Source organism: Clinocottus analis, unplaced genomic scaffold (genome assembly GCF_023055335.1).
Source record: "Clinocottus analis isolate CAN_PGR_092001 unplaced genomic scaffold, fCliAna1.0.p SCAF_5, whole genome shotgun sequence".
In the NCBI taxonomy this organism is placed as follows: domain Eukaryota; kingdom Metazoa; phylum Chordata; class Actinopteri; order Perciformes; family Cottidae; genus Clinocottus; species Clinocottus analis.
Genome location: NW_027176207.1, coordinates 11687040 through 11703018, shown reverse-complemented (window position 1 = coordinate 11703018; position 15979 = coordinate 11687040). Strand labels below are relative to the sequence as shown.

The 15979-nt window shown below is 43.3% G+C and overlaps 1 protein-coding gene across 8 annotated transcripts in view; it reads right to left on the bottom strand.

Annotated features, from left to right (window-relative positions):
* Positions 1-2880: 2880 nt before the first annotated feature.
* Positions 2881-15979, bottom strand: part of synj1 (synaptojanin 1) — a 24499-nt gene continuing 11400 nt past the window's right edge. For 3 of the 8 annotated variants that reach the window (XM_068601424.1, XM_068601426.1, XM_068601425.1), the window contains exons 13-31: positions 15933-15956; positions 15275-15466; positions 14898-14982; positions 14351-14491; positions 14077-14269; positions 13834-13992; positions 13468-13624; positions 12949-13075; positions 12537-12749; positions 12375-12453; positions 12063-12228; positions 11727-11909; positions 11064-11186; positions 9819-9866; positions 9040-9081; positions 8237-8289; positions 7957-8146; positions 7446-7873; positions 2881-6503 (exon numbers count right to left, since the gene is read on the bottom strand). In XM_068601424.1, the coding sequence (XP_068457525.1) occupies positions 5487-6503; positions 7446-7873; positions 7957-8146; positions 8237-8289; positions 9040-9081; positions 9819-9866; positions 11064-11186; positions 11727-11909; positions 12063-12228; positions 12375-12453; positions 12537-12749; positions 12949-13075; positions 13468-13624; positions 13834-13992; positions 14077-14269; positions 14351-14491; positions 14898-14982; positions 15275-15466; positions 15933-15956 (3620 nt within the window). In that variant the 3' untranslated portion in view covers positions 2881-5486. Of the gene's footprint in view, positions 6504-7133; positions 7158-7445; positions 7874-7956; positions 8147-8236; positions 8290-9039; positions 9082-9818; positions 9867-11063; positions 11187-11726; positions 11910-12062; positions 12229-12374; positions 12454-12536; positions 12750-12948; positions 13076-13467; positions 13625-13833; positions 13993-14076; positions 14270-14350; positions 14492-14897; positions 14983-15274; positions 15467-15932; positions 15957-15979 lie in introns of all 8 variants that reach the window. The other 5 variants (XM_068601431.1, XM_068601428.1, XM_068601427.1 and 2 more) reach the window with 5 other exon arrangements.

Genomic DNA, 15979 nt, shown 5'->3' with positions numbered 1-15979 from the left:
CTCGCATTCTCAGGGAGAGGCTTAAGGGGCTGTGAAAGTGAAGTAGATCACCTTGATATCACTGTCTGTTACTGGAAGGAAGTGCAGTGTGTAGTTATCTCTATGAGAGGAGATTTGCACCTGAAATGTGCGAAGTTGTTAATCAACTGGCGGGTCTTGACCTCCTTGTTCAAACGTGTCCCACAAACCTCTCCACTATCATCCACTCCGATAAGCAGAGTACCTCCCTCTGTGTTGAGGAAGGCACAGCCATACCTCATAATGTCTTCTGGGAAACGCAGGGTCAGATATTCACCTTCACTTTGTTTGAATTCAATGTGTCGGGTTTCGTTGCCTATGTATGATCCATACTCAAGTTTCTCGCAGCTGGCGATGTCAAAGTCAGTATTGACAATCTGGCTTTTCACAGTCTGCCTCTGCATTTTCGCTCTGATTTACAAATCGTGGACCTCACGTCGCTTGTGGTTCTGCCCGGCTAAAAAAAGGCTTTTGTCTCTGCAATTCTTGAATGAGCAGTTACTCAAGTACTCCACAAACACTTGCATCCCGTTTTAAGTGCCCCTCCCACTCGTATTCCCAGGGAAAAGCTTTAGGTGCTGTGAAAGTGAGGTAGATCACGTAATCAAGTTTCTCGCAGCTGGCGATGTCAAAGTCAGTATTGACAATCTGGCTTTTCAGTCTGCCTCTGCATTTTTGCTCTGATTTAAAAGTTGTTGGACAATCCAGAAAAACAATAACTTATGAAATTTAGGATTGTTTATCGTGGGGATACGTTCCAAAAATAACCCACGATAGACGAAATCCGCAAAGTAGTGAGCTTTATTTTTTACCATTATTATACACTTTCATACACTTTTCTCAGCCAGGCATTAACATTTTCTCACATTTCTCTCTTATTTAAACAATCTCAAAGTTTTGTGGATTTAGAAAATAAGCCCGAACATGTTTAACAAATTTCCTTTTAATGATCAATCTACGAGGTCATCTGACCGCGCCTCTTTGTCCGGGCGCCGCTCCGCTGACTGAGGAGACTGATTGACAAGGTGTACAGTACAGTCCCGCAGCTTAATGAGGGCGCAGAACACATTGCGCGTTCATAATGTACGCTGTAAAAAAAAAAGCAACAAAAAAAAAAATCTGCGAAAGGTGAACCGCGTTATGGCGAGGGACGACTGTACCTCCCCTTACGCGACCATTTTGAATGTAACATTAGAAATATAACTGACCTTGATGACCCCAAACTGGTTTACTGAATATTTCTCAGTGCCTACCGAAATGATTCAAATAAGGGATATATAATATCTCTAGACTCTAAAAAGGCCTTATGACAAAAAACTAACAACACACTGCAGTATATGTTAAGGACAAGGTTCTTACGGCCATAGAGAAACTGGAAAAGTCATGGAATATTAAAAAGGATATTTGCATGCCTGGAAATGTCTTTGAAAAAATGAAATCCCAAAAGTCATGGAAATATGTCATATTCATATGTTCATAATGTTCATTTACGCTGAGTTTGAAATAAGTAATATGCTTTCAAAAGAAAGACGCTCAAAATATAAACAGGCATACATACAGGCATCTATATAAGTGTTTATTCTTTTAATCGAACTTGTGTCTCTCATTCATTTGTGTCATTTAAGGTACACTGTATGCTTTGGAATTCTCATTCCTCATTGTTAGTTTAAATACTACATTTTCTCACTTTTTCATGTACCCGAGATTTCACAAAATGTTTAGAAATTTGGTTTAAAGTCAAGGAAAAGTTATGGAAATCCATTGGTCAAAATGTGTATGAATCATGTAAGGAAAAATGGTAAAGAGAAGGAAACCTCTTGATATCAAATGAGGACTGGTTAGAAGTGTGTACATTTCAATGGAAATGCACCAATTCTCATGTGTAGTGGGAATTTGTGTTTTCCGTTTCTTTATTACACCGAAGCAGAAGGCACACTCTGCTGACGGGGATGCTACATGTTGGAGACGCTGTGGGGTTCGGGACGCAAATCACTGGCATATATTTTGGGATTGTCCAGTGATAAAACCTTTCTGGACAGAGTTTCATAAAACATTAAAAAGCAGAATTATTCTTGTTTGGCATTATAATAACAGCCTGTAAAAAAGCGCTCACAAAGGCACTGGTTGCTTTCTGAGGATAGATGTTGTAAACCACATCCACGTTATGGAAAGGATAACCTTTTACATTTGCCTTTCAAGAAATGTGTTTATTCAACTCTGTGTGAGACACATAAAACCCTTAAAAACAGATTGTGTGGAATAATGAATGAATGACCACGTACAGTTGCCCGAGGTGAGTAAGCCTTATTGCCTTTAACCACACTCTCTCAGGACCCCCTCCTAAACATTCAGTGTGCCGGTCACTTATATTTTAAACATGTCTATAAATACACTATCGTCTGTGTGTGTGTACATTGTACATATAATGTGTTTATGCATGCATGCTATACAAATGCAGTAGCATTATTATTGAGCTAGTTTTGTGTTCTGCTCACATCCTGGAGCTGCCCTGTTATTTTGGCATGAACCCTGTGATTATTGTGCAAGTCTTGATGGGAGACTGTCTGAGCTGTTGACATCCAGCCCCGAGGACATCCTTGTTATCATCCAGCTAGTTACAACCCTTCTGGATCAGTCGCACCCCACGGGAAGCCACTGCACTAAAATGACCCCTGAGTTTATCACCTCATCTTCCCTCTCTGAGCCAGAGTTGAGTTCATACCTGCAAACTTGTCAGATGTCACTGAGCGACTCCTGCCTTACACAACTGAATTTTGAGTTGAGGTATATGAGGTTTAATTGTTTGTGATGTGTAAAAAGGTCAGTTGGCAGTTAGAGAAGACAAGCATCAACATTCAGGGTCAACTTACATTTATTTTTGCATACATACAACATAAACTGCTTTATACATAAATGTGCAATCAGCTTCGCACTTAAAATATGGAACGTTGGATATTAACATGAACTGCAGTTTCATGTTTTTTCTTTAATACATACAGAATATGTTCAACAACACAGACTCTTTATTTACTATGGATTATAACCATAAAAAGGGACACCAACCTCACTAAAGGAGCAATGCGTTTCCTATAAAATCTCATCTTGAACATGACAGGACACAAAGCGCTGGATGGCCCCCTACAGTTAAAGCAGATACATTATCTACTGCACACATCTGAATAACACAATGAATGCTTTAGAGATGACATTTAAGCAAAGGCAACCCGATACACTTGCTTACATACATACCTAATGCTTTCAGTGCAGTGAACAATATAATTTGCATCGTGTTCAAACAAAAAGTAGAAGCATTAGTTAGCTTGTACTTTCTTAGGTGATGTTTTATCCTCCACCAGCCATTAAAATGCTTTGAAGACATTTCAGCCAGTTATATCATTTCTGAAGGTTGGAGGAATAACACTTTATTAGACGCTGGCATGTGTCACGTTGGGGGAGAATTGCACTCTTACTGATCATTTCTGCAAAACTATCGCTTGTCGGCATTGCCAACATTGGACCGATACATCTCAACAGCAGCAGGAAAAAAAATAAAATAACGTAGTACATGGGGAAAAAATACTGACACATCACCCCTGACCACATAAACACACCTCATGAATGGTCACGAAACCGGCGAGGCTCAGTAACAATTACGCTTGACTGGAGGAAACGGCTATCACACAGCTGGACCTGCAAAACGCTGAGAAGAGTTTGACACCCAACACTCAAAAAACACTGCTGTCTGATTTGTGAGCCACACTGCGCCTGGGAAGTAACCAGTCAACTGGAAATGACAATCATTTGAAGAGTACTTGAGTCTGTATAGTCAAGGTGGTGAATAATCTTCGGTTAGTGCTGCAATGGGGGGGGGGGGGGGGGGATTCTTACACAGGTGAAGGGTGCTTTGTGTAAAAAGTCCTTTCTCTTGTATTGTTTAGATCTTTGCATACAGTGAGGCCACTCCACAGCCCGTTGCAAGCTGGAGATCGGAAATACAGTAACGTGTGAATACAGTGGCTGATAGTTCAGAACCTGTAAGCAAATACACTGTGTGCACTTCAAAGAGAAGACTTCCTGGGGGAAAAGCTCTGATATTCTACTCTTAACTTTGTACACACACATACACACACACGCTCACATCCAAGCACAAACACAACAACAGACGATATGCACCTCAAACACAACACATTACTTCTCACCACAGTATCAACAATAGATTATTTAGAGTAAATGTGTATAGAAATTAAAAGCATGGCTTTTGCAGTAAACAAAAGTTAAATAAAAAAAAAAAGTGCCCTCTTATTATTATTCATGGCTCGTTGTCTGCCGTGCCCACAGACTCAAGTCACACCGTCGTCGTACTTCACAGCATTACACACACACAGAACACACGCCAAATTCTCAGATCTTACAATAGTGTGGTTAAATGCTTTGGCTGAATCAAGACGGATAAAAAAGCTGCAGATGTGGAACGGTCGTCTGTTCAATCCGCAGGCTCTCATTTCTGACAGCCGAGAGCAGCCTTTCAGTGCGTCAGTTACATGGTAGAAATCACTGTTACAGCCAACACAAACATATGTATGCACATCTAGTGAGTCGTTTCCATGTTGAAAACACACATTTATACATAATCACAATGTATAGGTTTTGATATTGCGTTACAAAATATATTCAGCTAAGCGCAAAAGCCCAATAACAGTGATGACTGAATAGAGAGAGAGAGCAACATGTTTGAAGAGATGACATCAGTCTTGCGGCAGTGAACAGATTGACTGACTATGACAGACTCGTGCGGTTCTGGTTCACATTGTGGCGTGAGCAAGGAGGCAATGACAAAACCCAGTGCAACATAAAGTACATTCATGATAAACGCAAGCTCACAATTCATCTGTTAATCTGCACCCCTCAGACACAAAAGAACAGAACGAAATGTACAACAAACTATGTTGGGGGCAAATGTAACACCTGCAGTGCATATAATCTGAGAAGGTAGAAGATTACCCGCTACTCTGATAAATTAGATAAATCAGAAGGATGGATATGAACCGCAACGTGTCAGCAAACGTAGCAAATGCCGGGGAAACGCTGACCCTCGCAGGCGAAGGCAGTGTGCTGCACGGCCACACAGAAATCGCTTGATATTGCACACGTTAGACACATGATTTGTGCGTATAGATGTGCTTTATATAGCTCTATACCATAGACACAGGCACATGTTTGCTGCCACGATTACAAATAAACATCAGAACAATTCATATTAAATCAAACGTTAACATCAGGGGACAAGCAAACATCTCTGTGGTTAAGTTAGAACACGTTTGGGCCCACACGCTTGGGAGAAGCAACACCTTTCCTATGCTTCAGAGCTGGGATTGGTCTATACTTTTTAAATATCGTCCTTTTGTACATACACACACATATACACATTTATCATAGATCTATACATATCTGGATATTCCATTTACATATTAAGAGTGATGTCTTTCTGTTGACTCCCTGGGGAAGAAGCCGTCGTCGCTGGGTCCCTCTGGGGGCTTTGTGTTACTGTTTACAGTTCTGCTTGGTACGGGGGGAAGGAGAGTTGGGAATACTGAAGGGGCCGAGGATACCCAGTCGGGCTCGTAGTCAAACACAGAGCTGGAGGACTGAGTTTGGGACACTAGGGAACTAGAGGGGAAGACGAGGGCCTGTGGCGTTTTGGTTGGAGGTTTAAAATCCAAATCATCAAAAGTAACCCAACGCTGGGTGGGTTTCCCTCCTGGGGGAGGTGGCTGGCGACGAGGTGCGAGGACAGGCGGAATGGAGGAGGCAGGCGCCAGTGGCAAGGAGGGGACAGGCGATGGGGCGAGGGGAAGCAGAGGAGCATGTGTAGAAGGGAAAGTGGGTGACGGACCAAACAGGGACATGGTCCTTTGGAGCTGGGAGGTGGGTGTAGCACTAGCGGCTGCTGTTGGAGCAGATGTGAGGATGATCGGTTGAGTAAAAGCAGACATGGTCCTCTGAATGTTCGGAGTCGGGGTGGGACGCTGGATGCTGAAGTCTGGCGTGAGCGAGCGGTGCGGCGGTTGATGCTGCTGCGACAGTGGGCCCGTGAAGGGATTGGTGCTGCTTGGTCGGGCGGGAAGCGGGTCAGTCAGGAGGGGGCCAGGAGAGGCGCGCAGCGTCTCCTGCGAACGACTACGGGACGGGACGGGAGGAGGCGGGAGCAGGGAGGAGGTGAGCGGCGACGGGGTGGAAAGCAAGGAGGATGACGAAGAATCAAGTGCCTGCAGGTCTGACAGAGCGGAGTGCTGGAGGGAGGAGGATGAAGGGAGAGTGCTGGAGGACGTGGGGACAGACGGGGGAGGGCGCAGGGAGGAGCCTCTGGTCAGAGACTGGGTGGTGTGCCAGGAGGATGACGAGGAGGAGACAAAATCAGAAGCAAGTGTGCCGAAGGGGCCGGGCTTCCATTGTGCTTCTCTTTGGATTCCATTCAGTCCATTGGTCTGAGGAGGAACAAAGACAATGCCCTTCAGTCACAACAAATGCTGTGTGAAAATATGAACCATGGGCTGATTTGTGTTTTACTAACTAAAGGTCCATAAGTTAATTAATTATAATCTTCTCTCTTTAGCTCAGAGCAAAGTTTTCATGGTATCTATTTTTAAATAAACAGTTATTTCTATACATACAGTGTTTCTTACTGATGGTCAAATACTCCACACACAATTTATATACACTGACAACTGATCTATGTATCGCATACAATCACAAACTATAATACAAATGAATGAAATAATACAAATTAAACAAAGTATCAAATTAAACGATGATGTCATTGCATATGTGCTCACTCTCAACACCTGAACCACAGTGAGCGGATATGAAAGGACTAGTGAGGGGGATATGGCCAACAACTAAACATCACATTTTCATCTTTTCTTTTCCATGTTGTTTATGGTTTGGATATGTTGACCAACAAACAGAAGACAAGGAATGCTTTGGTTACAATATCTTTTGAGAAGACGAAATGAGAGGAGGTTACTGGGTGTAATGTATAAAAAGGTAATAACATCAGAGCAGAGGACTGTTGTGCTATGGAGGATGAGACAAAGAGGTGGTTTAATATAAAGTACCTGTCACCCTGAGGGCTTCTCCAGCTTGTGAGAGAGAGACAAATGTATCAGAGACAAAAGCAGGAAGAATGACACAGACAACTAAGCTCATCTGAAGTGGACCAAAGGAGCAGAAAGAAGCTTTTTTTTTGCAAGTCTCCACCTTCAACACATAATTAAGCATGCAGTATATTGTCTAATGAGAAGAATATGAGAATCTATCATACATTGTTTTACTACATTCAAGGAGAGTGTACTCAATAGATAATTATATTAGTGGTTGTTCAGTTGCAGAAATTCCAATAATTGAATTAAAAGGAAGTTGGCACCAACCTGCGCAGCTGGTGCCGTCTCAGACTTGGCGGCCTCAGGTGGCAGAGTGTGAGAGGAGCGGGAACGTGGTGGGGGCTTAGGAGAGGCTAGACCTTGTGGAGTGCCGTCGGGGGCAGCAGCAGCAGGAGGGTGGCCTGCTGTAGGAGCTTGCGATGGCTGGAGTGGAGTTTGAAGTGTGAGCTGCATCGGTGGTGGGACTTGGGACTGAGCAGTAGGTGTAGCTTGTTGGGGCTGCATGGGTGCCCGCATGGGTTGTGGGACTTGGGACTGAGCTGTAGGTGTAGCCTGTTGGGGCTGCATGGGTGCCTGCATTGGTGTTGAGGGTTGGGACTGAGCTGTAGGAGGTGTAGCCTGTTGGGGCTGCATGGGTGCCTGCATGGGTGATGGAACCTGGGGTCTCGCTGCAGGGGGCTCTGAAGAAGAAGGACCTGAGGGAGGCAACGGGACAAGTTCAGGCTTAAATTCATTGTATCACATTAAAAAACATTCTCTGTAAAACACATTTTCTTACCCAGAGGCAGGTCAGTCGGTTTGACTTGGCCACAGGGCACAGGTCGTGGGGCTCCAGGGTGGGTGTCCGGGATGGGCCGAGGAGCCCCAGGGTGCACCTCTTGGATGGGTCTGGGTGCTCCAGGGTGAGAGGGGGGTGGTGGGCGAGACTGAGGGGGCATACTGATTACCCCTGCCCGAGGAGGGATATTCTGGATGAAAGAGAATAGAGAAATTAACACAGTTGGTGAAAAAAATAAAAAATGGTACAACAATATGAACATTTTGAGTTGTAAACTCACGGGTCTGGGAACACCTCCAGGTCCAGGAGCTCCGACTGCTACCTGGCCTCGAGCTGAAAGGGTCAAGACAGACAAACCGACTACATCAGCAACAAGAACAAGTATCGTACTAATCTGTATTCGTCATGTGGACTGTGCTCCCGAGGGAGAGATGTAAGGTTGAATTAAAGAGTGAAGATAACTTTTAGTAGTCTTGGTACAACACTAAGTTACACACAAGAGCATTGCAAAAACCAGGCAACCTATGACTGAACAAATTCCCTGTGGCTGACTTAATTAATAATGATGATTCAGTCAGTCATTCCTGAGCTGCAGTAGGTCTGGAGGAGAGGCAAGGCAAGCCTTGTTCTGTGAGCCAACTGCTCATCACACAGCTTGCAAACACACACACACACCTTTTCTTTCACTATTCTCTTGCTGAAACCGTCAGTGCCTGCAATCGTGTTCCCACGATTTAGATGTGTCTGCTTCTGTTTAATACTCCACTGTACAGTCACCAAACATAAGTCAACCCGGCTAATCACAACACATCCTTGATGTGACAAAGGGATTCAGCTATCCAGACACGCATCATACAAATGGGTCAGGTGACGACAGGCCGAGTCACAGATTGGCTAAGCAACCAAACCCTGTCCTCCACCTTGGGAAAGGCTTATTTTGTGTCGAGGTATAAATACATGGTTTACAGTAGACAGATGGGGATAATCTCAGCCTCGTATCACTCCAAGCTAGTACCAGAAAGATGAGCGTTCATGGGACAAATGCAAACCGAGTGAGGCTACGTCATGCTTTGTGGCACTCACCTGCAGGTGCATCTGGCCGAGGGAGAGCGGGGCTTTTTGATCCTTTGCGGCACGAAGGAAACCAAACCACATTAGTGTTACACACAAAGTGGAATACTGGTCAAAGGAAGCAAGTGCTACCAATGACAACACGTTACAATAAGCACTAAGATTAGTGAATGCCAGTAGTAATGCAGCAGAGCAGTGAAGCCTGAGATGCTGCGAGTCTGAATAGCTACCGGCCTCAGGAGGAATTCCCCACTAATCATCGTGGATTATTGAAGCTGAGCTGCCTTTAAGACCATTTTATATGTGAGGACCAAAGGGATTTTCCTTTAACTCACGCTATCTTCTCAGTTTTGAGAAGACCGTGGTCACCAAATCATTATTTGTTTAGAACATAGTGATTGAGTGCACACGTGCGGTATCCAGTTCACTGCTATGTGCAAACATTTCAATCAGATGGTCTCCTACATGACTCCTGATTATAATGGGATTAAAGTACTCTTATTATGATGCATGGATTTCCTTGTACTTACTTTCACACCTTAATAAAATGTTTACAAAAAAAACAACACAGAAAATGCCTTTTTTCATTTGCTACTTATTTTGCACTAAAATTAGCCAAACATCAGCTACCAAACACATCGCTCTTGCACACATATAAAAGACGAAGATGGCCCCCAATGATGAATAATTGGTCAAAGGTGAACCATCAATGTCCGAAAAGAGCATTGATGACTGGGTGTAAAACTACTGGGATCAGTTCATATCTAAATACACACCGCCTGGCCGGTTACCTTCACTGCCTCTCCTACCAAACAGAGGGCTGGGAAATTCGCCATAGTCTTCAAGTCAAAGAGGGGAAAGAGTATTTCAATATAAAAAAATGATAAACATCACTTACCAGCTACTCCCGTGTAAAATAAATAAAAATAGAGGTAACACTACCTACAATTATGTCTAAGCCAGTTAATAACGATACATTTACAGTCCTCAAAAATATACTACAGAGGAGAATACTATTGTAAAGCTAGCTGCATTTTAGAATTTAAATTCACCAAATTCACATATTATGTGGAATGGTTGTGATGATTCACAAGAAGCACTGCATTTAGAACTTGACCCAAATGCTCATTCAGCACTCGAAAAACCTTAATCCAGGAGTTGTTGTCTTAATTCAACCATGACTCAGCAACCCCATGGCCTACTTCCACTACAAATCTTAATCTGAAACTGATTTGGGTGGATGTTTTGGCAACATACCATGTTTTAACGAGCTGAAAAGCTAAAGCTAAACACAAGCACAGCCCAGTGTTGTGTACATCCAGTCAGGTGTAGGAGAGGGTTGGTGTCATGTTGACGTCAGCATCACACAATCATCTGAAAACTAACTCTGCTGAACTGAAATGAGCATTGGAACTGATGACAGACTACTCGTACAACGTAATGCACCATGCTTCTCTGTGTTACATCTGGTGGAAAATAGCAGCCACTACGTGAAATGCTTCAGCCCTGCATATCAACACACAGTTCAATACTAAATCACTTTACCTCTAGATTCCTTTCTAATTGGCAGAGGGCTCATGCCTCCTTCAGGGACGAGGTGAAGCAGTGGGATGAAGGTGAAAATGTTAACACCTAAATGAAGTATCTCATACTGTACCATGCTCCAAAATTCAATATCCACACTTCTAATGTGGGATTTTATTTGCTTTCTCTGACTGAAGCTATACTGCTTCAGCCCTGTAATGCACATCAACACACAGTTCACACAGTTCAATACTAATCACTTTACCTCTAGAGTCTCTTCTAACTGGCAGAGGGCTCATGCCTCCTTCAGAAATGAGGTGAAGCAGTGGGATGAAGGTGAAAATGTTAACACCAAATGAAGTATCATATACAGCACCATGTTGAAAAAATTAAATATCCACACTTCTAATGTGGGATTTTATTTGCTTGCTCTGACAGAAGCTATACTACTTTGAATAAAATGCCAGAAGAATGAGCTTTAACTGTAGACCAGGTTAAGAATGATGCTTTACCTGACGGTGGTGGTGGGCGTTGAGGAGGTGCTGGCCTGGCTGGGGGCCCTTGGGGACGAGGGGGAGGCGGGCGTTTGGGCTCCCATGATGTGGGGGCACCAGGCTGGAAGTCAACAGGAGGCCCTAATGGGAAAAAGAGAGGTTCAAGCGATAAGAGAGTGGTTTAACTAAGGAACAACCTTTGACCATTTGAGATTGTTTTTCAGAAAATGTTTAACTGCCCAGTTTGGACACTGGGAGAACTTCACTCTCGATACGAGCCCTAGTTTTCTGAAAGTCTAATAGACAAACATCTCTGAACACTGTGGAATCCTACAATTTGTTCCACAGCTGTGATCAGTGTTGACCAAAGAAAAGAGGAAGCTAACACTGTACGCATTTGAATACCACATCATAGCATGTTTCACATGTTTCAAAAAGGAAACAAGAAGTTTACTGGAAGACACGCTACACACCCTCTAACACTGAACATACATCATAACACATTACATTTTACCTGAAATTTCTCTCCTCAGTGATGGTGGGCTTAACTCTTCTTCAGTGCATTACAAACAGAAGACAATTATAGTTCATATTCCAGAAAATGGAGCCTGAGCCGTTTCATGGACTGTACTTTTAGCAACCTGTTCCAGGTGTGTGTCAAGATGCACACGTTATACATACCTTGTGATGGTCGTGACGGCTGTCCTCCACGACTAGACCTGCCGGGGGCAACAGGTTCTCCATGGGTAGGGGAGGAACAGGGACTATTGCGGGGGGAAGGGAGCGGGGAGGATCCAGGGCCTGTGCCTGCTCCAGGCTGAAGGTGCTGGGGAAGGATCTCCTCCACCTCCTCGTCCACATCACCTGGTAATTGAAGGAAGGAATTCATGTACTCGAAATTAGTTATCCACACAGCGTTAGGTACGTCAGTGGTGGAAAAAATAAAATACTATTTTGTATTTATAAACAGCGATCTATGAAGATAAAGATTGGGATTGATCGGCCTTCATCACTCACCTTCCATTTCATAATCATCATCGCCCATGTCAGTGTCCTCAGCAAGCAGGGTGGAGCTGGCGGAGGTGGGGATGCTTCCACAGATTCTATCCACACTCATCTCCTCCTCCAGGCTCTTGATCCAGCCTGGACTTTTCAGACGGATGTCAATCATTTTGTCAAGGACCTACAATGTTAGCGTGAGCCATAGACAATAGACAAGTAGACAGTTGATATCAGGCAATAGAGAATATACATGTTATATTATTCATGTTAAGCCTTATGGAGATTTGTGTAGCTTAGAAGTAATAAATAGAATCAGTGATGACTTACAGTGGAGGCGCTGAGAGAAAGCGCAGCAAGAGCAGAATAACCTTCCAGGAAAGTCACCCACATCTTCTCCTCAACAAACCTGCATAAACAAGGACATTGTCAATGCAGTCTCACTGTCTGAAGGTGATACATGTCTGTCCCGTGTCGGGCTTTTAAGTTCACCTGATGAGGATGACCTCTCCAAAATTAGCAAACTTGTCCAGCAGCTCGTCGATGAGAGCATCGCCAAAGTAGTCGTCAGGGCCGGAGGAGCAGAGTGACACCAGGATGGTGCCGTCTGGAGGCCCTTGCTGGGCAATGACTTCTTTGTAGACCTGGTGTCGCTCCTCCGGGTCGACCTCCAGGATGTCCACGTCTATTATCGACACCACGGGTCTAAAGAAAGACAGGAGACATTGAGGGTGGTGATGTTTGATTATAGAGAAAATAAATATATTCGTTCGCAACATTGTTCTATTCCACTACGAGATCAGTGCGTTCCACTTGAAAACACAACATAGATATGACATGAGAAGGAAATGCAGGAAATTATACTGTTGTGGTGAAACCTAAACAGATATATCTTGTTATTTACCTGTGGTCTGAGGTCTTCAGCTCAGCCCTGCCATAGTACTTCAGAGTGCCTGGGTTCCAGGGGTTATCTGGATCGTCGTCATTGTCCCCAGATGTAGAAGCCGCTCCCACTACATTCATCTCCTCAGCTGCACAGATGCATATAGAATACAGTTTTTTGTTGTGGGAAAATCCGCTAAAATAGATAAGACTCCTTTCCAATTGCCAGTGGAAGAGTATAATTTTCTGTTTGCTGCTTTCTGTTAACAAAAGCGGCCAAAAAATAGAATAAACAGCAATAATCGAAACTTCAAGTATTTTGGTCAGCCTTATTGTGAACGAATGCAAATTGTAAATGTTTTTCCAATCAAGCCAGACGTTCGTGGGTTTCACTAGGGTTTTTGTCCAGTTAGGAAGGGGTTTAAAACTAAAACATATTTTTGCCAGTGTTTGACTTTGTTTTCATTCACAAGGTCTTGGATAGTAGGGATGGAGGTTATCTGGGTTGGTTTGATTTATCAGCATTGACTCTGCACCTTACCTGTTTTATTGAAGTTCCACTTTCTCCTCTTCCAGAGGATGCGGTCAGTCCAAGCTGGTGTGCGGCACTTCTCACTAGTGTCATAATCTTCTGAGAAGAGGTCATACTTATAGGTGGGAGCAAAATCTAACTTCCCCTCGATAAAACCTCGGAACACCTGTTGAAGAAGTTTATGCATTAGTATGCAATATAAAAGACTCAATTAATCAATCAATCCATCAAACTTGTGTCACAGACTCAAGGTCCAGCTTATACAAAATACATTAAATAGAATAAAATACATGTTATGGTACACTGTTCCATGTTGAGGAAGTGAAAGTTTACAGCACACGTTCTGTAAACATGCATGCGTGCTGCGGGTCATACCAAACCAGCATTCTTCTGGTCCACCAACTGGTCCCCGGCTGTCAAGGCCTCCCAGTTTTGCTGCTTGATTAGCTCTTTCACTTCCTCATTGGGCATGCTGATCCGATAGTTAAAGTCTCCACACCAGAAGACGTAGTCATGCGAGTATAGCAGACGACCCTGTGAAGGACAAGACAGATTCGGTTATCTTAAGTAATGCAAAAATATGCCTGAATCACTTGTTGATGTCATGTTTTTCATTACCATGGGGAAGGTGAGTCTGCGTGTGATTTCACTGTAGTCGTCATTCCTCTCCTTGACCTGTGACTGGCCAGCAGCAAAGTGGGAGCAGACAAAGCAGATGCTGGTGGTATGGAAGAGCAGGCGGATGGCCACACCTCCTTTATTGCCTGTAGCCCCGCCCATCCCAGTTTTAACAGTATCGACGGCAACATCCCTGGAAAACATATTGAATGCATAAGTTACATTTGTTCCAATAACAAGACACGCGTCTCAGGACACAGTGCACAGCTCATACCTGATGAAGGGTGCGTGCTGTGGACGGATGAAGACAAACAGACACACTCCCACCAGCTGCTCTGAAGCTAGCAGCACGTACTTGTGGTCCCGTGATAAGTTTTTTTGTAGCTCAGCTGCCCATAGTTTCTGGTTTGTAGTGCTGAGACAAGAACAGAAATGTGTGTCATGATGTGGAAAAAGAGAAAAACAACAACAGACAATAACCAAAAAAGAAGTTAAAAACACTATATTGTCACTCCTCAAGATATAAAACCAGAAAAATCAGAAAATATTAGATTTGTTATGTCAAAAGAAAATTTAGGCCCTGAAGGAAATCATGGTTACCTTTGAAATCAACTTCCTTTTTCAGAATTTACTACCTGTTACTTAATTGTAACTGTAATTAACATTAAATATTTAAGAAGGTTACTTTTTAAAAAGGGATACTAGCTAGCTGAAGAGAAGGATGTATAGAGCACAGAACGACACTTCTTCTTCTAAAGCCCATTGGTAAAAAAAAACAACAGACAGGTCAGTTTTCTGAAGCTAGAATCTTGCACACATACCTGGCACTGACAATATTGCCGGCATTTAGTTCAACCATTTCCTCAAAACCGATGGCAAAGATATCTATGGGGTTTGCCTTGCTATCTGTAGAAAAAAGAATACACACTGTTTAACAAACGTCTGATGAAAATGATTATTATATCTAAACATAATAAAATGTTGTCAGCAGGATAGCGATTCATTCTTCTTGATCAAGTGAATGCATCCACCTCTTAAATGCTCAGTTTGAACAATGTCAAGTGTTGTTTTTAGCCATTTTGACCATAATAGTCTGGCACATAATCCTCCTCTAAACCAGAGATTTAAAAACTAGATGTTAAATATTGAGTTTAGATATGCTGGTGCAGTGAGTGCAGATGAATAATGACCAACATACCCTGGAACTCAGGATGCCCGGCTTTCTTTGGAGCATCCAACAGCCAGTCGTTGAGCGTCTGGTTGCGGAAAGCAATGCTGCGAAACTGTTTACCCCCGTTGACGTTCCAGGTGCCGACGCCCACTCGGATCTGCTTGGGCCTGGTGTATTTACGGTAGTTCTGACACATTCCCAGCAATACTCTCGGGGAAGCTAAAGAGGGGAAGGAAGTATGATTAGAGTGTAAAATGGTGGAAGTATGTGTGTCTGCAGGGAGGCAGGCATACAGGGAAACAAAACAAAAATTGTGAAAGATCTAATCAGAACCAATGGGAGAACATCCAAATACAACAGAGGGAGACTGAAACAATGTCCTAAAATATGGGTAATGGGATAAAGGACACAAACCAGAGCTCTTGTTGAAATACAGATAACATTCAAATAATCAACTATGGTCATGGTTCATTACTGTCGATAAATTTCATTGTGAAGTTCAGCATTCTTTAAATCACTATTGCAAAAGCCTGATGATGACGTGCAACAGACAGAGGGTCAAACCACGACCAGAATTGGACAAAAAATGAATGAACAATAATGAGGAGCAAACACAAATGATTGGACAACTATGTGACGGGATGAAAAGATCCATCCACTGCAGGCAGTCTGTCAGTTACTATACCTGATTGTAAGACGGGCTCAGTGACTAAGATTGTGAGCAGTGGGGGA